Here is a 21,860-nt window from a genome sequence, read left to right on the forward strand (position 1 = left end):
ATGAGAAATATTGATATTCTGTCGGAATTTGTATAAAATAATCATCAATGCTGTTTTTCAATAATTGCGCACGCAGCGTGATTCTACTATGGAAAAGATACGTGGTCAAGGCAGTAGAGTCTTGTGTGTAAAACAAACCCACACATATTGTGATTAATGTGTACCTTGTAAAATGTTTTTACGTTTTATCACTCATGTAAAATGTGTACCTTGAATACAATGTAAGTCACTTTGGATAAAAGCGTCTGCCAAATGCATACATGTAAATGAATAATCATATAAAAAAAGAAAAAAAAAGTAATTTTGTATATTCAAAATACTAATTACTTGTATTTTATTTAAATACATTTTTCACATCAGTATTTTGTATTTTATTTTGTTACATTTCATGAGCCAGTATTTGTAGTTTGTAACAAAATAGTTTTTGATGTATTTGTGCCCACCTCTGCGTATCAGTAGAAACCCTGGAGTATATTTCAATGATCGTGCTCCGATTTGCGTCATCGGTAAAATGCTTGGCAAGACGCTAAAGACTACAGCCAGCAGAGGGAGCCATTTCCAACTCCGTTTTCAACTCGCACATGGGGGATGGGGTCGCACACACAGCTCTCAGGCATTCGCGGTGTAGCAAAGTGAGTATTTTATCTTCTCAAGTTAATCCCTATAAAAGTTAATCTTCCAAAGGCATGAACTTAAAATGCGCCAGACTGAACACGCACTGAGAACTACTGCCGCGAGGCCGGCCGTGTTTACTTCAGCTCTCATCATGAGCTCTTACCTCAGCTAATCACGATGCGTGTAATCTGACTCCTGCTGCGTTAGTGCTTACACTTCCTCAGCGGCTGAAATCACAATATATTGAACAGACACTTTCAGTTTTCAATTGTAGTGTCTGTTCTCTAACTGAACTGATTTTATCAAGATGAACGCACACGGTGGTGAGAAAGTGATCAGTGATTCGGTGGCTTTGGGAATGGCCTCACAGGGCAGCAAAGCATTCTGGGAATTGTAGTCTTTCATCCCCATGAGACAAAAATACATTTTCTGTCTTTTCTCAGTCTAGAAAGCACCAAATAAAAAAAAAATGATTCAATATTTCTACTACATTAATGACCCAGTATACAGATTCATCTTCCCGTCACTGAAGTACCCCTTTAAGAGCTGTTAAAAAAAAATTGGAGGTAGAGAGAGAGATTTTTGTGTGTTGCAAATACTTTGTTTGGAACTATTTTCACTGCTGAAACAGAACAAAAACAGTCAATATTACATCTAAAATGTAAGTGACAATATTAATTGTTTATTGAACTGTCATGAAATCAGTGTTTTGGGGTTTTATTGCCTATAAATCTGAAACAAATAACAGACATGTCTAAACTGTTTGTTAGTTTTATTAAATGATGATTCTTGAATTTTCAATAGATTTTTGAATTAGATGACAAAATTCTGTATAGCTTCATATTACTGTAAATCAGAATAAAAATTACATTCACAGAGAACCTGAATCACAAGTGAATTCAAGTGAACCGCAAAAGGCTCTGCAAAGAAATGTGGTCCAGAGGCCAAAAAATGTGTATATAAATAAATAGAAATAACGCAAGCGATCTAGGACATGTGATTTCAATGAGGGAAACTGTAACAAAGGCACACAAGTACAAACCAACATGGCTGCAAAACAAGAACCAGATAAAAAATAAAAAAATAATCAACATCATTCACAACATCAACTGGCCTAAACGTGCTGTCCCTTAAACGGAAGCCCTGTAGCCTGTAAGACTGTCGTTTCTCTCCATTAAAAGCAAAAAGTATTTTGCTTGCTTCAAGGCAACTATTCATGAAGGTCACATTCACATTTTATTAGTGGCATTTTTCATTAGTGGCAATACTAACCAAACGACCGGTGACTGTCTTAGCGTGATACGTTTATAAAATGCTATGCCTTGTATAAATGTGGTAAACATGAGTTTATAAGCAATAAAAAGCTGACAGTAATGCTCTGTCTGAAAACAAACTGACATGCAGTACAAAAAGAAGAGAAATAAATGCACATAACAATAAAACAACCATTATATTCATTTCAGACTGATTTTATAGAATGTTTGCTGCAATATTTATGTTGTTGCAGTATGTTTTATGCATGCTACAACAAGTGTTTTGGTACAAGTTAACCGGTTAAGTTGATTTAAGACATAATTGCATAATCAAACTCTTTACCATATGCATAATTAGACAAAATGATCATATAGATGGCAGAACACTGATCTACGCTACAGATGAATACATTTACTTTAAAACAATCTAACGCAGCAATGTTTGGCCAAAAGGGCCAATTACAAACCATAATAAGATCTCAAACAATAATTAATATTAGTATGAATGTGTGTGCATGAACAATTAAGGCACAAGTAAAAGCAGAATGAGAGACAGCAGTGGATTTGGCTCAGAATATTGTATAGAAACCATCCTAGCCTTCAGTCGTGTTCACTAAGGGGACAACAGTAGTTTTAGGCACAGCTGAATAACACGTCCATTTCCCCTCACACACCACAAGCTGCTCTCTGATAACTTCCTGTGCACGTTTCCAGCTCTTGTATGATTTGACAGTATGAGTATTTGACCTGATGTGCTGCAGTAGTACATCTATATCAACTTCAGTATAATGTGCAGCCAAACATTCAGACAGCTGTAACAACCTTCCGTCAGTCAAATGCAACACTGCATCTTCTCGTGACAACTGTAGTTTACGGGTGAATGAATAAGGCGCAGTGTAATTTGAAGTTACCACAACGTAAACTGTGGCTGGATAAAGCCGGAGATCACCGGTAGGAGACGTGGACTTCTTTTATTCGCTGCCTGAGATGAGACATGAACTCAAACATGGTGGCGGCCAGTGACTGGTGGATGAGGTAACGTGGGAGGCGACCCTGTAAGAAGAATATACATTGCTGACAAATGTATTATATCAAATGTATTTATATTTGTATTATAAATATATAGGGGTTGCTATGGGGTTTCTAACTGGGCCACATAAAAAATGTCATAAATCTGAATGCTTGAAAATATTATAGTCCCCATTAAGTTGCATAATGAGGCATAATTCATGTCCATAAAACAACACAAATGGGGCAGGATGAGTTGCAGGTTAGATACTTGGACTTAACGAGATTTGAACAACCCCATAACATCAAATATGGACAAAACTAATAGTGATGCTTTCCTTTGCAAACACCTAATTAAAAAACGCTCAATATTTGAATATGTTTAAATGGCTTAAAATGTACAAAATGGTGGTATATGAAGCTGTTACCTTAAGGTCTGTATTGAGAACCCAGATGAAGGTGCAAACTGAAGGATTACTGTTGGATTTCAACACCACAAATCCACCAGGACCATTTTCCCCTCTGAAAATGAGAGAGAGTTTAGTTTACAGCTAAAATATGTTCTGTATTTTAATTGGCTGAGGACACGACAGACCTGACGTAGCGACTCTGAGGGGCTTTGCTGACGTAATTGGTCGCCATTCCTGCAGAAATGTAGCAGTCGTGCCTGCGCTCTACCCGACGCACGTTCACAAAGTCCCTGAAATGACAAGAATGAGAGAGACACATGACTACGTATGAAAAATATATACGTTCTAAAAGGAAACTATTGCGGTGTGAATACTGCAGCCTGTTAAAGGCACAATATGTAATTTTCACTGTCCGACATCACTTATTTAAAACAAAGGCATAGCTTGATGACACCTTGATTTCACAGAATCTTGTCTTCACCTCAAAAGAATATGACAGGACTTGGACATCATGTTCATGGATGAGCTAATGTATTATAGATTTAATAACATTACTGTAGCATGACACAGGGTGTGGCTCAAAGCTGAAATGAGGCCAATGAGAGACGAGTTCGACCCACGGCTCGAGGGCAGTGAAGGTTTTGTTTTGCCGCAGACGTCCACTTCCGCTTCTTCCGGTCATGCATATGTGGGGTAACACAGCACTGTTTTATCATATGAGATACATCTGAGTGTGTTGACAGTTATGTTATAGGCTAATGCTTCTCTGTCCGTTTGCTCGGCGACGACTATAAGACACTTGTTCACACTGCAGTGAGCTAGATCAATATTAGTCATGGTAAAACATCGTACTCACAATCAAGAAAAGGTAGCTTGATTTCTTAAATCAAGAAAACCAGATTTAAACAATAAGACCTTTATATTGTTGGTTATATTGTTTTCTACACAATATAACCTTCATATAGCTGTTTTTGCTATATAACAATGATTCGTTTTCTGTCGATGAATGTAACCAAACTGTTGCTCACCTGTCTAATAAAACACATCATATAAAGCATCTTTAGTGTTTATATGGTTATTTCTCTCGATTTAAATATTCTTAGAAACATTTGGGATAATGCAAATATACAAGTCAACAAAATATGTAACAGTATGTTATAGTGGTTTCTGGATATTTTAATCCAAAAATCTCACATATTGTGCCTTTAATGTGGAGGATAATACATATAAAACAGGTCTAAGCTTTAATTTGACACACATTGAGAAGCCATTAACGTTCTCTCACCTGGGAGACACGACACCTCCAGCAGCTCCTGCAGATACATCATATGACACCATTGTGTTGTCATCCACTCTCTGTAAAATCTATGGGCAGATCAAAGGAGAGAATTTTGTCCATCTCAAATCCATTCAACATTTTTTTGCAGCTGGTTTTGTCTTTGTAATTAGCTGCGATAGTCAGAGGATACTAAAATCGCCTGCCTTCCATATAAATATCACCCTGTCGAAGCATAAGCATTACGTGCCAGGTCACATCATTGACATGAACACCTATTTTACATATCTATTTAGCTCTCCATTATGCTATGACGTCGAGGGACGAAAAAATCATCCTTTTATTAACTCTAATATTCAGCAATGATGCATTAAATTGATCAGAAGTGACAGTTAAGACATTTATAATGTTGCAAAATAGCTAGTTTTTTTTAAAGGGGCGGTTGCATGCGATTTCACTTTTTTAACTTTAGTTAGTGTGTAATGTTGCTGCTTGAGCATAAACAGTATATGCAAAGTTACAGCGCTGAAAGTTCAATGCAAACGGAGATCATCTTCTTCCGGCTGTTCCCTTCAGGGGTCGCCACAGCGAATCATCTGCCTCCATCTAGTCCTATCCTCTGTATCCTCTTCTCTCAGACCGACTACCTTCATGTCCTCCTTCACTACATCCATAAACCTCCTCTTTGGTCTTCCTCTTGACCTCCTGTCTGGCAGCTCTAACCTCAGCATCCTTTTACTGATATATTCACTCTCCCTCCTCTGAACATGTCCAAACCATCTCAACCTGGCCTCTCTAATTTTGTCTCCAAAACATCTCACATGAGCTGTCCCTCTGATGTACTCATTCCTGATCCTGTCCATCCTCGTCACTCCCAAAGAGAACCTCAACATCTTCAGCTCTGCTCCCTCAAGCTCTTCCTCCTGTCTTTTCCTCAGTGCAACGGTCTCCAAACCATACAACATCGCTGGTCTCACTACTGTCATGTACACCTTTCCTTTCATTCTTGCTGGTATTCTTTTATCACACAACAGACCTGGCACTTTTCTCCACCCATTCCCACCTGCCTGCACACGCTTCTTCACCTCTTTTCCACACTCCCCATTCTGGACTGTTGGCCCTAAGTACTTAAAGTCCTGCATCTTCTTTACCTCTTCTCCCTGTAACCTCACTGTTCCACTTGGTTCCCTCTCATTCACACACATGTATTCTGTCTTGCTGCGACTAACTTTCATTCCTCTCCTCTCCAGAGCAAACCTCCACCTCTCTAGACTTTCCTCCACCTGCTCCCTGCTCTCACTACAGATCACAATGTCATCCGCAAACATCATAGTCCATGGAGATTCCTGTCTGACCTCATCTGTCAGCCTGTCCATCACCACCGCAAACAAGAAGGGGCTCAGAGCCGATCCTTGATGCAGTCCCACCTTCACCGTGAAGTCCTCTGTCTCACCAAGGCACACCTTACCACTGTCCTACTGCTCTCATACATATCCTGCACCACTCTAACATACTTCTCTGCCACTCCAGACCTCCTTATACAATACCACAGCTCCTTTCTTGGCACTCTGTCATATGCTTTCTCTAAATCTAAGACACAATGCAAACGGAGATATTGTCTTTGCCTACAAAAACGGCTTGTTTGGACTACAATGCGCTTCTTCCCGGGTTGGTGACATCATAAACCCTTTTTAGTTACCGCAGATGGGCTTCATAGAAGCAGGAAGCAAACGAGCTGTTCAAAGGACAGTGGAGACAGCGGTGTGGAATAAAGGTAAAATATAAGAAAAATACGCCATTTAAAAAAACCTAAAAATTATTAAGACATGTTATACTGTACCCAATAAACACAACCAAGCCTAGAAAAAAACCACGGAACAACCCCTTTAAATAAAAGCTGTTTTTTTATATTTATCAGAAAATCCTAGGGAAAAAATACATCTGGCTTTCTACAGCATATTAGAATGATTTCTAAAGGATCATGTGACACTGAAGACTGGAGTAATGATGCTGAAAATACAGCTTTGATCACAGGAAAAATTTTTTTTATTATAATTTAATAAAACAAACAACAGTTATTTGATTTGTAATATTTCACAATAGACCTGTTACATTACACTGTATTTGTGATCAAATAAATGCAGCTTTGGTGAGACTGTTTTCAGAAACAATAGAACTCTTACAGATCCCACACATTTGAACGGTAGTGTACAGTGTAAAAGTGCCTTTGTACTATTAACACATGCCTCACACCCACGTGTGCTTCAGCTGTCCTTACAGAGGTGTCTGTGAGTGTATGTGTACCTGACAAACAGACACTGTTCTGTTCCACTGCACCATCTTCTCCGGCTGCAAAATAACCTCCTGATACACCAACTCTGCAGAACATTGCAAGAGCGCCTAAAACACACAAAACACAGGTAAGTTACTGATTTTGTATATACACTATATTGCCAAAAGTTTTGGGATGCCTGCCTTTACATGCACATGAACTTTAATGCCATCCCATTCTTAATCTGTAGGGTTTAATATGGCTCACTGCCCAACCTTTGCAGCTATAACAGCTTCAACTCTTCTGGGAAGGCTTTCCACAAGGTTTAGGAGTGTGTTTATGGGAATTTTTTATTCTTCTAGAAGCGCATTTGTGAGGTCAGGCACTGATGTTGGACGAGAAGGTCTGGCTCGCAGTCTCTGCTCTAATTCATCCCAAAGGTGTTCTATCTGGTTGAGGTCAGGACTCTGTGCAGGCCAGTCAAGTTCCTCCACAATAAACTCCTCATCCATGTCTTTATGGACAGACGCTTTGTGCACTGGTGCGCAGTCATGTTGGAACAGGAAGGGGCCATCCCCAAACTGTTCTTACAAAGTTGGAAGCATAAAATTGTCTAAAAAGTTTTGATATGCTGAAGCATTAAGAGTTCCTTTCATTGGAACTAAGGGACCAAGCCAGACCCCTGAAAAACAACACCACACCATTACCCCACCTTCACCAAACTTTAGACTTAGTGAAATGCAGTCAGGCAAGTACTGTTCTACTGACAACCACCAAACCCAGACTCATCCAATGGATGGCCAGACAGAGAAGTGTGATTGGTCACTCCAGAGAACACGTCTCCACTTCTCTAGAGTCCAGTGGCGGTGCTCTTTACACCACTGCATTTGATGCTTTTCATTGCACTTGGTGACGTAAGGTTTGGATGCAGCTGCTCGGCCATGGAAACAAATTTCATGAAGCTCTCTACTCACTGTTCTTGAGCTAATCTGAAGGCCACACAAAGTATGGAGGTCTATAGCAATTGACCCTGCAGAAAGTTGGTGACTTCTACGCACTGTGCGCCTTAGCATGCGCTGACCCCGCTCTGTGATGTTACGTACCTACCACTTTGTTGCTGAATTGCTGTTGTTCCTAATTACTTCAACTTTGTTATAATGCCACTAACAGTTGCGTGTGGAATATTTAGTAGTGAGGAAATTTCACAAATGGACTAAACGCATAGGAGGCAACCAATTACAGTACCACACTTAAATTCGCTGAGCTCCTGAGAGCGACCCATTCTTTCACAAATGCTTGTAAAAGCGTCTGAATGCCTAGGTTCTTGATTTTATTCACCTGTGGCCATAGAAGTGATCGGAACACCTGAATTCATTGATTTGGAGGGGTTTCCCCAATACATTTGGTAATATAGTGTATAGCGTAAGAAGGCTTATAATACATAGGGATCATACCTTTAAAATAAACGTCTTCCCATGGAATGGGATTTCAAGTGTATATACTGCATCTCCCACCTCCTAAGAATGAAAAAGTTTCATATTAAACCAATAACAAAACCATAAACAAATAAATACTGTAAGCATAGATGTGTACATACATTAGTCTTCTCAAACTTCCAGTTTTCCTCTTGTGTCAGAATCTGTTCCACCACTGCCATGGCCTCCCGTCCCTGTCGTACAAATTCCTTGTCCTAAAAACAAGTGAATACAGAATAATCTGGGGTGTGTTTCCCATACAATGATGTAAATTAACTGGTTAACTACCATAATGTGATGCATCATTGGAGAAACTAACCAACTAGCTGCAACTGGTTTCCGAAACTATAGTAACATGGTTGAAGCCACATTGGTTCAACAATACAGGACTGTCGTTAAAGGGTTCACCAAAAAATTAAAGTTCTCTCATTAATTCATCCTCATGTCGTTCCCAACCCGTAAGACCCTCGTTCATCTTTGGAACACAAATGAAGATACTTTTGATGTCTATGGGGGAGTCAGAGCTCTCGCATTTCATCAAAAAATATCTTCATTTGTGTTCTGAAGATGAACGAGGGTCTTACAGGTTGGGAACAACATAAGGGTGAGTAATTGATGACAGAATAGTCATTTTTTGGCAAACTAACCCTTTAATTTTGTCACACGCAGGTGGAGGAATAATAACTGCTGTAACAAATATGGCACCTAATGACTAGGTAATGACTAGGCTCAGTGTTAGGACCGTTGCTCTTCACCCTGTATATACTACCACTGGAAGATATCCCGAGAAAGCATGGCGTTTTCATTGTTATGCTGACGATACTCAGCTCTATATTTCTTCACGCCCTGACGAAACTTACCAATTCACAAGATTAACAGAATGCATAGCTGATATAAAAAAATTGGATGAATAGTAATTTCCTGCAACTAAATTCAGATAAAACTGAATTTTTAATTATTGGACAGAAAAGCTCCACAAGTAGTAACCGAGAATACTGTCTAACACTTGATGACTGCTCTGTCAAGCCCTCGTCGTCAGTGAGGAACCTGGGTGTGCTCTTTGATACCAATCTTTCATTTGAAAGCCACGTTTCTAGCATCTGTAAAACTGCATTCTACCATCTTAAAAATATATCTAAAGTACGGCACATGCTTTCAATGCAAAATGCTGAAGAGTTAGTACATGCGTTCATGACCTCAAGGCTAGATTACTATAATGCTCTACTGGGTGGTTGCCCTGCTCGCTTAATAAACAAACTCCAGCTGGTCCAAAACGCAGCAGCTCGGGTTCTTACTAGAACCAGGAAGTAAGACTATATTAGTCCAGTTTTGTCAACAAAACATTGGCTCCCTATTAAACACTGCATACATTTTAAAATCTTGCTTATTACTTACAAAGTACTAAATTGTTTAGCTCCCCAGTACTTAAGCGAGCTCCGGCGCAATAACACCGATCTTTCATGTATTCATACTCTAGAGTGATCGACGCACCATCCTAAATGAACCCGTCTCTTGCATGATACCCAGAAATTTCAAATATTCCGATCTAATATGATTTCTGACCTGTAAGGTTGCCAGAATAATAATCATACACTGTTTGATAATAGGCCAGAGGAGAACTGGCACCCCGACTGAGTTTGGTTTCTCCCAAGGTTTATTTTTCTCCATCATGCCCTGGTGGAGTTTTGGTTCCTTGCCACTGTCACCTTTGGCTTGGCTTGCTCAGTTGGGGACACTAAAATTATGATCCATGTTATTCAACTAAATATAAAAAAATAAAATTATAAAGAGAATAAAATTATTAAATCTATAAACTATAATGATGATCTGCCAACATTGTCGCTATATGATAAATTAAAAAAAGCTGATAACATCACTGTTTTCTCCAGTACGACTATACAGCCAAATCAAATTTTGTTGCAATATTGTCCTGTTTAACACTGTGAAGCTGCTTTGAAACAATCATCATTGTAAAAGCACTATATAAATAAAGTTGATTGAATGACTGATTGACTACTTCACTACTTTTGTTATTTCACAAAAAATTAAGTTTCTAACCACAGCTCGAGAGCTGTAGTTACAACCACGCAGGTAGTTGCAACACTGTTCGTGAAGGTTCAGTGGAACTATGGTTTTCGGGAAATGCCAAATCCTTGAATTATGTTGGTAGTGACGGAACTTGCAAATATAGGTGGCTAGTGAAGCTTTCAGGAAATGCATCTTTTCTTTCCTTTTTTTAAATAAAATAAGTGGTTGTTATTACAATTCTTCCATGCAAACATAATGAAAAAAAAAGAAAACAATCATGTGTATACTTGTTCTGTTACTGCTTTCCTGCCTAGACCCTCTTCATCAAGTTCATCCTCAGAACCTACAGGACAAACACAAACATTAGTCAGGGAATAAAGCAAAAACAGGCACTGTGCTGCATTAGAAAGAAAGCGAATCATGTTACCTTCCAAGGATTCCGGCGGGGAGTAAAACTGTCCGTCAGACACAGCTCTAGGACACAGGGCCGGCTCACACGCCGCATTTAATGCTGCCAGATATACTGAAATGACAGATCATAGTAACAGTCTTAGTGTGCATCTCTAGAACAAAGAAGAAGCATGTTTCCCTTCCCAAATCTTGAAGTAATGTGACAGTTAATCTGACCACATGACTATTAAAATGACACATCATAGAAAACGTTTTTTCTTCTTCCTCTTCCAAAGAGGATGTTTTTTCTTCTTCCAAAAGTCTCTCACAATGCAACGCTCCCCAGTCCTCCCACAACTAATAGCCCAAATCTGCTTTACATAACAATAAAGTTCAGTATTATAACACATTTTGGATGTTTTTACTAATTAAGAAAAAAAAAGGCTGACCTGAAAAAGGATACAAGTTTACAGTTCAAAAATAAACACTGATGTATACGGTAGTGGCCAAAATAGAGCTAATTTTGAAAGTAACTTGGCGCTTCAAATAACGATTGTATTATTACATTGTTAAACCAGTAGATGGCGACAAGTGACTTAAAACCTGTATTTATTGTTCAAAAACACAGATTTATCCAGCAATGGATCAATTGAAGTATTAATGAGTGAGTCATTGAATCATTCACTTTACTCTTTTTCTATAAACTTCTATAAAACATGAATAAACAAAGGCTTTTATTTTTATTTTGTGTTAATTCAATATAGCCCTGATTTTTTTTTAAATTAAAAGTTCCCTCACCTCTCTCATCCTCTGCTTCCTGTGTGAGCACTTTGAAATCCAGGAACCAGGTTTCCAACCATGCCACCACAAACGAGGTGATGGGAAGAACATAGCCAAAAGCATTCTGACTAAACAACTGAGAAAACAAGAGACAACTATGACCTCATGCACCCTTTTTATTATCACAGCAATGTAATAAAAACACAAAGAACTCAGAGAGCTGTTAGTGGTTCATTTGTGGAACAAGAATACAATGTGACCACTTATTAGAATTTAAGCATTGAAACAGATGGGTTAGGAAGATAAAACATTAACTATCTTACATCTGATATGATGACTTTGGCGATGAGGAAGGCGCTGGTCACCAGAGTAGTGATCTGAGATTGGTGAAAGAATGAAAGAACAAAAAGACAATGATCATATCTAAACTTTTAAAGTTTAAAATGTCTGTGTGTGTATGTATACACACACACACACACACACACCAAAATTTATTCAGAAACCAACATTTTCTCACATTATCACAGTTTATTTGCTATAGTTTAGGAAATGGTAATAAAATATGACTAACTCAGAGTTAAAGTGTCAGAATATATTAATCTTGATTGATAATGTCTGATAACTTTCAAATAGCACTACACCTGTCCCTAACTCTACCCGTATCCCATAACCAGCTGTCAGCTGTTAAATAAAAAGTACACTATTAGATAATAGGAATTTAGATCAACCAATTTTATTCAGTGTGTGGTGTAAAAGGTTAACGCTGAAGCAAAACGTGGTCAGAGCTGTAGGAGTAATTTTTGGGTATAATATGATTATTTTTACATCCTCACTTACATAAATGAACTATAAAGTCCTGCACACACTAGTAAAAAATGATATCTGGTGTCTGAGTGATTTTTGGTTTGACTGTACACACACACACTATAGTTTTGGACTTATATGCCAACATTACATGATAAATCACATTATCTTACGCTAACATTATCTCAGACTAAAACTAAAAGTCAAAAAATATATATATAAATGTTTTATACATTATAAAATAATAATAAATATAAATGGCTAATTATATTAGACTGGGTACACCCAGCCTGATCTGCCGGAGCAACTCAAGTCTGGAAACCTGAACATTAATTTCAACTGCTTGTGTTACACTTCTGCGGGAACCAGTCAGAGACTGGCTTATACATCTGGCGTGCTATTGGGGGGTTTAACACGATGACGGATAGAGAAACGATGGGTCGGTGCCCATTGATCACACCTCTTGTGGTCTGATTGGTTGAAGGACTATCCAATTGCATACAGAATCATTTGAACTATGCCCGTTGATCACGCCTCTTGTTTAGTAGAAAATACACAGCAGACTCCCCAGACCAATGTTCAATCCTAAATTGAGCTTTATCAAGTGATAGCCAGAGAATAATTATATACATATCAAATATATAAGAAATATACTATATTAAAAAAATGCAAATGCTTTCTTACCGCAATGACCCACCAGTGTCTCAATCGAAATGCAGCATAACCAAGCTGCAAACACAGAAATCTGAACACAGCTAAAAGCTGAGCGGGAACAAGCAAGGGAGAAAAAGAGAGAGATTATTGTTTCTAAAGTAATAATTAAGGATTTAACAGTGACTGTTCCGTGCTCCTTAAGAAGGGTAGTAAATATCAGATTTTTGACATGTTTCTAGAAAGCCATCAAAGCAGATGTGACAGCAGCTTCAATACATAAACAGGAATTCTATGCACCCCAAATTCACCCAAAATGTGTACATGCTTAGGGTACCAGCACATTTTTTACTTTTTTTCTATTGATGTCACATGCTACAGGAAGTGACAGTAGCAAGAAACCAACTGTGTGAATCTCAATTTGTCACACCTCATGCTCCATAAGCTTTAAATAAACAAATGCTTTACTAAAAAAAAGTTTAAAGATTAACACATTTTATACAGTCAAGTGTGTGTTTGTGTGTTAATGTTAGACTTGAAAGATCGAGATATCATATCAGATCATCAGTGACGAAAACTCAGTTTAAAGCATTACAAAAATATATAATCTTTTATTATGGTTCACTAAGTAACAAAGCATTTGCTTTTTTGATACTTACAAATATATCAAAGAAAGATGACTTGAAGTTGTAGTGAATGACCTCATTCTCAAGACTGGTCCATATACTTTTACTGATCTGAGAGACGCAGAAAGAAAGACAGATCTAACTTACCATGTTCAAATAAAACACACACGCCAAAGATACATTTAAAATCAGTATTACATAAAATATTGAAATAAATATGTAAATAAATAGTTTCTCACACACTGCAACTCAAACACACACACACACACACACACACACACACACACACACACACACACACACACACACACACACACACACACACACACACAATATTAGGTGGCCTTAAGTACAATGTACTTACTGTGTTCAAATTGTATTGCAAAACACCTTTGCTGATATTAGGGACAGGTGTAACGTTACCCTTATGGGTACCTTATGGGTAAGTTTAGGGTAGGGTTAGGTGTAAGGGAAGTGCCAACTTTGTAATTACAAATGTAACTACAGAAATTAATTACAGATGTAATTACATGCAGGTATTTTTTTTAAATGTAAGTACAATGTAAAAACATGTATGTACACAATAAGTGCGTTTTATCAAATGATTAACTAAAATGTTAGTACATAGTACTTAAGGCCACCTAATATATATATATATATATATATATATATATATATATATATATATATATATATATATACATATAAATTAAATATTGGTTAAAAATAATATGCAAATTTTCTTTATTAGAGGAAGTGAAAAAGGCATGTGCAATCAATTGTAAATATGAACTCATATCACAATAGACCAAGTAAAAAAAGGAAGTACAAACTGCACGATTAAAGATTAGCACTGGGCAAGAAGGCAATTTGGAAACACAAAATTAAAACTTACATTTAATTCAATGATCCAGAGCAGAGTGATGAAGAGGAGGTCAAATGTAACGAAGAGGCAGAAGGTTCGGCGGACGTCTGAGAAGGCTCTCCTCTCTCCCGGGGGCAGCGGCGAGTAGTAAGGGGGGGGGAGGGAGAGGGAATTCTGAGAATACGACGCGTTCAGAGAAGCAATGGCTGGAAGACTTCTCTCCAACTCGCTGTAGTTCACGCCGCTCTGCATACCTACATGCAAGTGGAGCGCATCACCTGAACCAGAGAAGAAAAGATGAATCAACAAAAGAAAAAACAGATCTGAGTCAGTTTACCTTCAGTCTCAACGTAGCCAAAGATACTTGATTTATCTGGCTTTCATGGAAAAACATACTACCATTATACACAAACTGAAAGAACAGGGATCAATGCGACATGCAGAAAAACATGATCTAATCAATCAGCCTTTGACAACCTTTAGAGCTGGTCTAAAGTCACAAACCAAGACAAGGGACAAGTTGTAGTGTATCTGACTCTATATTTAAAGGGACAGTTCACCCCAAAATAAAAAATAAAAAAATCACCCTGGTGTCATCCTAGGTGTATATGACTGTCACCTTTTAGACGAATACAATCAGAGTTGTATTGTCCTAGCCAAGCTTTATAATGTCAGTGAATGGATGTTTCTGTTTTGAAGTCCATAAAAGTGCATCTATCCATTATAAAAGGGTTGTTAATAAAGGCCTTCTGAAGCGAAACCATGCGTTTGTGTAAGAAAAATATCCATATTTAAAACAAACTTCACAAACTCTAATCTTTAACTTCTGCTAACTGTCGTTCCAACGTATGACGTAGGCGTAGCGTATCTGTCTGAAAGTTGTAAGTCATATACACCTAGAATGGCTTGTGGGTGAGTAAATCATGGGTTCATTTTCATTTTTGGGTGAACTATTCCTTTAAACTCTAATGTACTATATATGCTTACATTTAGCTATTCGCAATCAATCAAATTATGTTGAGTAATATTTATTCATTGTATAGACTTACTAAAAAATATTTTTGGTAAAGTAAAGTTAATTGAAAATGTTGGCTCTGAAACTCAAAAGATAATTATAGATCATTAAAATCTAACTTGATCACTCTGCCATACTTTTTATGAAATGTACATAATGTCAGCAAGTAAAGCACTATCTTTGCCTAAAGAATTACATCATATGCCATAAACAGGCCAGAGAACATATATTTGGAAAGCAAAAACATCATATAATAATGCAGTTGTTTATTCTGCACTGTCAACATGAAAGCAGTTCCTCCGTGTGCCAATGGGAAGCTTTAAAACTAATTTTACTGTAAAATATGTCGCCAATAAGCAACCATTCGTTAACAAATACCCAATATTCAGAAAGACGTACTTAATATTCATGAGTATACGGTATATAGCACGCATATCGCAGCATAAACAAGCTTGTAGCTCTAAACTTAAACACTTACAGACCTCTAAAGCAGCCCGGCGTTTAGTTAACAGTAGAAAAAAGTTGTTTATAAGTGATTAATAAGCACCAACAGCCGTTTTTAAAAAAAAATTAGCCGAAAGAGGCGAAGTGAAGCCGAAACTCACCGAAATCAGCGCATCACTCTCATTATCAGCCCAATGCTCTTCCGCGATAACAACCGGATATGAAAGGACGTCACATCCGCCAGCTGATCGGCCCTCTGACGCGCTCGTGGGTGAAATGTGAAACAGTACGGATGCAGTATTTTGTATATTGATTATTATATGATATACACATTGCTTTTTAAATATGTATATATTTTCTTTATTATATAATATAGGACATATAATACACATTAGACAAATGATAATGTATTAGACATTTTATTGATAGTTCAAAAAGTGAAGGACATTTGTACTTCAGGATTAACACGAGGCGGTGTCTGTAAGCTTTGTGGGTTTTTGTTGTTGTTTCTTCTCAAATAGACTATGTTATTGGTGTGATCTAGTTTTAGAATTTCCCACTGTTTAGTTGCAGTGTGAGAGCACAACACCACTGGGTTTCACTTCCTCTGTTTGCCGCATGCTCCCGTAACTCATAAAACGCAGATCCCTAATTATGATATCATATGAAGTAGGTCTTCTGTGCAATGGCAAACATAGGGAAGTTTCCTAGCGCTGTGATAGTTAAGGCAGAAGCTGAGAAATCACAGAAATGTTCCTCTAAAATATGGAACTTATGGGAATCCAAGCCAGATCAGTTTTTCAGCCCAGATTTTGAAAGCATCAGAGGCTGAAACATTTAAGATATGGGATAGAGAACCACTGTGCCACCATCTGTTCACCATCTGTGCCAAAACTGCCAGTGCTTGCTCGCCTTGGTGGCATCAAACTGAAAATATGCCTGGCTGATGTACCAAAATCTAATTTTTCATAGGTAATAATAAGGCATTTGTATCTGACACTGATGAAATCTGAATCCTTGAGAAGTCCAAAGAGTGAGACATTTTAGACTTGGAGAATAACATGCATTTTGTTTTTTCAACATTTAAGATCAGGGGCCTATTCCACAAAACTAGGATAAGGGATTAAGCCGGGATATCTTGCCGGTGATCCTGGCTCAATTTATCTGCTAATATACAGTTATCTTGCATTATCGTTATCGTTCTTGGTATGAGTTTGCCTTCAGGGTACGTTTACATGACAGCTGTGTACTAAATTTTGCATAAAAATGACAAGATCACCAAGATATCCCGGCTTAATCCCTTATCCTAGTTTTGTGCAATAGACCCCAGCTCTAAATCACAAAACCTATTTTGGATGATATCAAAAGCAGACTGTAAAAAAGCCACAGATTGCTGCTTAGAGGGAGAAATAAATAAAACTATCATCTGCATAAAAATGAAACCTTGTATTATCAATATTAAAGTCAAGACAATTTAGAACGATGAATATGATAATATTTCTTAATATTGTGTTGGTCCCCCTTTTGCTGCCAAAACAGCCCTGACCGGTCGAGGCATGGACTCCACTAGACCCCTGAAGGTGTGCTGTGGTATCTGGCACTAAGATGTAAGCAAAAGATCCTTTAAGTCCTGTGAGTTGCGAGGTGGGGCCTCCATGGATCAGACTTGTTTGTTCAGCACATCCCACAGATGCTCGATTGGATTGAGATCTGGGGAATCTGGAGGCCACGTCAACACTACAAACTCATTTTTGGGCTCCTTAAACCATTCCTGAACCATTTTTGCTTTGTGGCAGGGCGCAGTATCCGGCTGCACAGCCACCATGGAATACCATTAGGGTGTACATGGTCTGCAATAATGCGTAGGTGGTACATGTGAAAAAAAGTCATCCAAATTCACATGGATGGAAGGGCCCAAGGTTTCCTAGCAGAACATTGCCCAAAGCATCACACACCCGGCCATCTACGTGATGGTACTTTCAGTGGTGGACAGGGGTGGGCACCCTGACTGGTCTACGCCTATGCAGCCCCATACACAACAGACTGTGATGCACTGTGTATTCTTACACCTTTCTATCAAAACCAGCATTGACTTATCGAGCAATTTGAGCTACAGTAGCTTGTCTGTTTGATCCAGTCTTTGCTCCACACTTGCATCAATGAGCCTTGACCCTGTCGTCAGTTCTCCACTCTTCCTTGCTTGGAGCACTTTGACAGATACTGACCACTGCAGACCGGGAACACCCCACTAGAGCTGCAGCTTTCCATCACAATTTGGCCCTTGTCAAACTCGCTCAATTCCCTACACTTGCCTATTTTTCCAGCTTCTAACACATCAACTTTGAGGACAAAATCTTCACTTGCTGCCTAATATATCCCACCCACTAACAGGTGCAGGTGTTTTACAGTGTAGAATTAGCCAGTTATGATCCCAAAATATCACAAAGAAACGATTCCTTAACACTAATTCAGTGCAAATATATTTATTGATAAAGAGACTTTAACCTAACACATTTCATAGTTCCTAATATGGATTTATTTACTTACTTGGTACATTTTTCACTGCGATAATCAAAATCAACATGTACCTGCATGAGCTTTGGAGGATTATATATGCATATAAATATGATTATATTCAATATAAAGCAGTATCATTTCTTTTAAAAAAGCTATACGTGGCTCTTGGTTTATCATTTGAAATCATTACTAATAATCATTGTTAAAAATAGTTCAACAGTTTTCCCTTAAAAGAGTTCGCTATGGAATAAACGTAAGAAAAATGAAGTTATAAGTTACCCAGCTAATATCAATGCAAGTTGTTAACTACAGTAAACTAATGAAATGATTTGCATATGTTTCTGATATTATGAGCACTGAGCTGGCACCCCGAGGCACTGGATTTGGAGTTTTGTTATCTGTAACCAAATACAGTCATATCAAGAGATGCAAATATTCAGTACACAAATATGATGTTTATAGCAGCTTTGATCACAATGTCGTTAACAAACCACAAATGAATCACAAAGACAACACTGTAGGAAAGCATTATTCACAGTCAGCCATGATTCATTTCCCCCACAGCAGTGGAGTTACCAAGATAAAGCCAACTATCGTATTCGGCTGTTTTATTACTGCTAAATTCACAGCATATGCAGCCCAACTGCCAGGATGTTGGTAGTGGTTTAACAAATAACACTAAACAATAATGCTGCTAAATACTTAGTGAACCTTCCCATGTGCTCCAGGATTATTGTTCTTGGCAAATGATTTGAATGGGATTCAGTATAACAATTGTCTGTACACTAGATGGCAGTGTATGTCCACAGAAATGCACCAATCGCAAAACACACTGCAACTCACTCACTCACTCACACACACACACACACACACACACACACACACACACACACACACACACACACACACACACACACACACACACACACACACACACACACAATGAGCAGATCATAAAACATGACATGAACAGGAAATTAACACTGACACATCTGAACACTTTACATTCATACCACGCTGGTCACAGAACTAAACATTTGTACTTCACCTGTTTGTTTGTTTGTTTGAATGTATGAAATGGATATGATATAATAATGACTGCTGATTGATTTGACCTTTATATATATTGATTTGACCTTTTATATATAATATGGTGAATGTGGCGAAGTGAATCTTTTGAGGTTGTTTTACTCCAAAATGTCAGTCTTTCAGAGTTTAAGTCTCTTTCTCTCTCAAAATACAAACATATAGCTGTTATCAAATTATGGAATCATTGACTATCAATAAACAACAATTCTGATTTCAAAATAAAATTCTGCATTATGAAAAGAAAGAAAAAAAATCTCTAAAAGTTTTGCTCTATCAGTCCACATTTCTGCTCTCTTCCACTGCCATATTGTTTGCTGCTTCTACATCCTCCTCATCCTCCTCATCCTCCTCCTCCTCCTCCTCCTCTTCTTCATCAGTAGGTGCTGTGGCTCCTGCCTTTCTTATGCCAGGCTGGTGTTCTGCCATACCCCTTTGCTCCTGTGAATCTTAAAAAGGAGTATTTAATTAAAAAAATTAAATTAAATGAAAACCAACAACATATAAATCAACAGATAATCAAATCTCTGATTAGTTATTCGTTTGGTTGAACGCTAGAGAAGAGACATGCAAATGTGACCATGTTTGATGTCTTTTTAAATCTGGATTTTAGAACTGATATGAGAGAGTAGTTCAACATAAGCAAACACATATACATACACACACTTACATTTCCCCCTTTAAAAATAATAGCTATAGTATTAATAATAGGGTCATTCCGTGTCAACTCAACCACATTTCTGAAACTTCCCTGGCTCAAATTTTAAAAAACATTCTGAAGAGAGACAAAGATAAATAGTAATCAAAGCCAAAATATTAAATGGTATAGTTGTATATTTGCTGAGTTATCCACCGTTTTGTAGGGGTAGGTCAAAATGACTTTAGAAAGATGGCAGCATCATTATTTGTTTTACAGAGATTGGTAGATCTTTTAGTAAAATCTTTTTTGCATTATATGCCAACAGCGACAGTTCAAAAATGGACACAAAGAACTTCTTGCGTTATTTGCCCCAAGTTTGCATGCCTGTAACTCAAGAGTTATTAAAGATATCTTAATATCTTGGTTTTTAACACAATTTTATTTTGGTATATTCATTTTAAAGGCCCCATATGGTTAAATCTCAGAGATAAAGATATATCAATGAGTAAATTGGTCAATTGTACACATTTTCAGAGGTCAAAACCCAAATGTGGGTCACTCTGCATCCAGCTGATACTTTATTTTAAGTAAAAAAAAATGTATGTGTGTATATATATATATATATATATATATATATATATATATATACACAAAAAATTTGGCTTTCTTCATTTATGTATTTTTTATGTATTTATACATTATGTATTTCTATCTCTTTAAATTATTAAAATATTTAGCTCTGGATCAGTTGACACAGAATAGTAATAGTAACTAATAGAAAAAAAGAAACTGTAAAGAAAGTGACAACCTTTGGCTTCTACCTTGTTTTGAGAAAAAAAAAAGTGTGATCACAAATGTCCCTGTTCCATGAGGATGGCCTATATTTCCTGATGATAATGACCTTAGACCACATGCACATGAAGAGTGATCTGATATTAAGATTACCAGGTGTGCAGGATGAGGATAGCTCCTCCCCCCCTCTCTGAATAGGCTCCTCCCCTTCCTCCTCTACATGAGGATACACACCTAATTTCTGCATTTGAGCTTCAGCCATCTGCTGCACGGCTATAAACACACGACCACAAACACACATACAGGGGGATACACACAAATCAGGGATCACCAAATCACAATGGGAAAACATACACAAACACACACAGGTAAAGAGGGAAGGGTATGTTTGTTATTTTATCAAGACTTCTGCACCATGCCAACTGGAACAGACTTTATTTATGCTGCACTGACAGGACATGTATGGACAGGGATAAACCGTCTGCCTGTGTTTCTGCAAATAGACGATTCACAAAAAAAGACAAAACGCACATTCAGAGACAATATTACAGTAATGCATAGCTATCTTCACTTCTCTTTATTTCAAAACATTATTAACAGTGGTGGAGGAAGTACTGAATCTCAGTACTTAAGTAAAAGTACAAATAACCAGAGCCATATTTACTTAAGTAAAAGTAGAAGTACTACAACGACAATCCTACTTAAGTAAAAGTAAAAAAGTACTTAATTTTAAATGTACTTTTAGTATTAAAAGTAAAAGTACTTGTATAACAATTTATTCTCTTAATATCTGTATTCTAATAATTAAAAAGAAGAAAAAAGGTTGGGCCGTGGTGCTTTAATTAAGTTAGTTTTGGGTTAATGTAGGCTAATTGTGCGTATCATCTGCTGCCCAGTTTACATTCTGACTCAC

At 37.6% G+C, this 21,860-nt stretch overlaps 2 protein-coding genes across 4 annotated transcripts in view; both read right to left on the minus strand.

Moving 5' to 3' along the window:
• Positions 1-1,370: 1,370 nt before the first annotated feature.
• stard3 (StAR related lipid transfer domain containing 3) lies at positions 1,371-16,210 on the minus strand. 3 transcript variants are annotated; one of them, XM_067425921.1, is made up of 15 exons: positions 16,074-16,210; positions 14,484-14,731; positions 13,622-13,699; positions 12,996-13,073; positions 11,831-11,884; positions 11,526-11,643; positions 10,765-10,860; positions 10,625-10,680; positions 8,432-8,524; positions 8,289-8,351; positions 6,867-6,962; positions 4,572-4,651; positions 3,472-3,576; positions 3,305-3,398; positions 1,371-2,921 (listed from the first exon to the last, which is right to left on the minus strand). In XM_067425921.1, exons 2-15 carry the CDS (start codon positions 14,703-14,705, stop codon positions 2,814-2,816), a joined length of 1,341 nt encoding a protein of 446 aa, XP_067282022.1. In that variant the 5' UTR covers positions 14,706-14,731; positions 16,074-16,210; the 3' UTR covers positions 1,371-2,813. The 3 variants fall into 3 exon arrangements, with proteins under 3 accessions (XP_067282022.1, XP_067282023.1, XP_067282024.1); XM_067425922.1 differs by lacking the exon at positions 16,074-16,210 and adding an exon at positions 15,951-16,062; XM_067425923.1 differs by lacking the exon at positions 16,074-16,210 and adding an exon at positions 15,868-15,886.
• Positions 16,211-18,379: 2,169 nt separating this feature from the next.
• Positions 18,380-21,860, minus strand: part of ppp1r1b (protein phosphatase 1, regulatory (inhibitor) subunit 1B) — a 31,243-nt gene continuing 27,762 nt past the window's right edge. The window contains exons 4-5 of the mRNA XM_067426140.1: positions 21,101-21,220; positions 18,380-19,964 (exon numbers count right to left, since the gene is read on the minus strand). Of these exons, the coding sequence (XP_067282241.1) occupies positions 19,792-19,964; positions 21,101-21,220 (293 nt within the window). The 3' untranslated portion in view covers positions 18,380-19,791. The remainder of the gene's footprint in view (positions 19,965-21,100; positions 21,221-21,860) is intronic.

The sequence above is a fragment of the Pseudorasbora parva genome, chromosome 19 (genome assembly GCF_024679245.1).
Source record: "Pseudorasbora parva isolate DD20220531a chromosome 19, ASM2467924v1, whole genome shotgun sequence".
NCBI lineage: Eukaryota > Metazoa > Chordata > Actinopteri > Cypriniformes > Gobionidae > Pseudorasbora > Pseudorasbora parva.

Coding starts and splice junctions, on each gene's coding strand:
- stard3 (XM_067425921.1), bottom strand. CDS start 14,705: ATGCAGAGCGGCGTGAACTACAGCGAGTTGGAGAGAAGTCTTCCAGCC. Junction 8,352..8,431: donor GGAAGTTTGAGAAGACTAAT/GTATGTACACAT, acceptor TTTCATTCTTAG/GAGGTGGGAGATGCAGTATA. Junction 3,399..3,471: donor CCTCAGAGTCGCTACGTCAG/GTCTGTCGTGTC, acceptor TCTCATTTTCAG/AGGGGAAAATGGTCCTGGTG.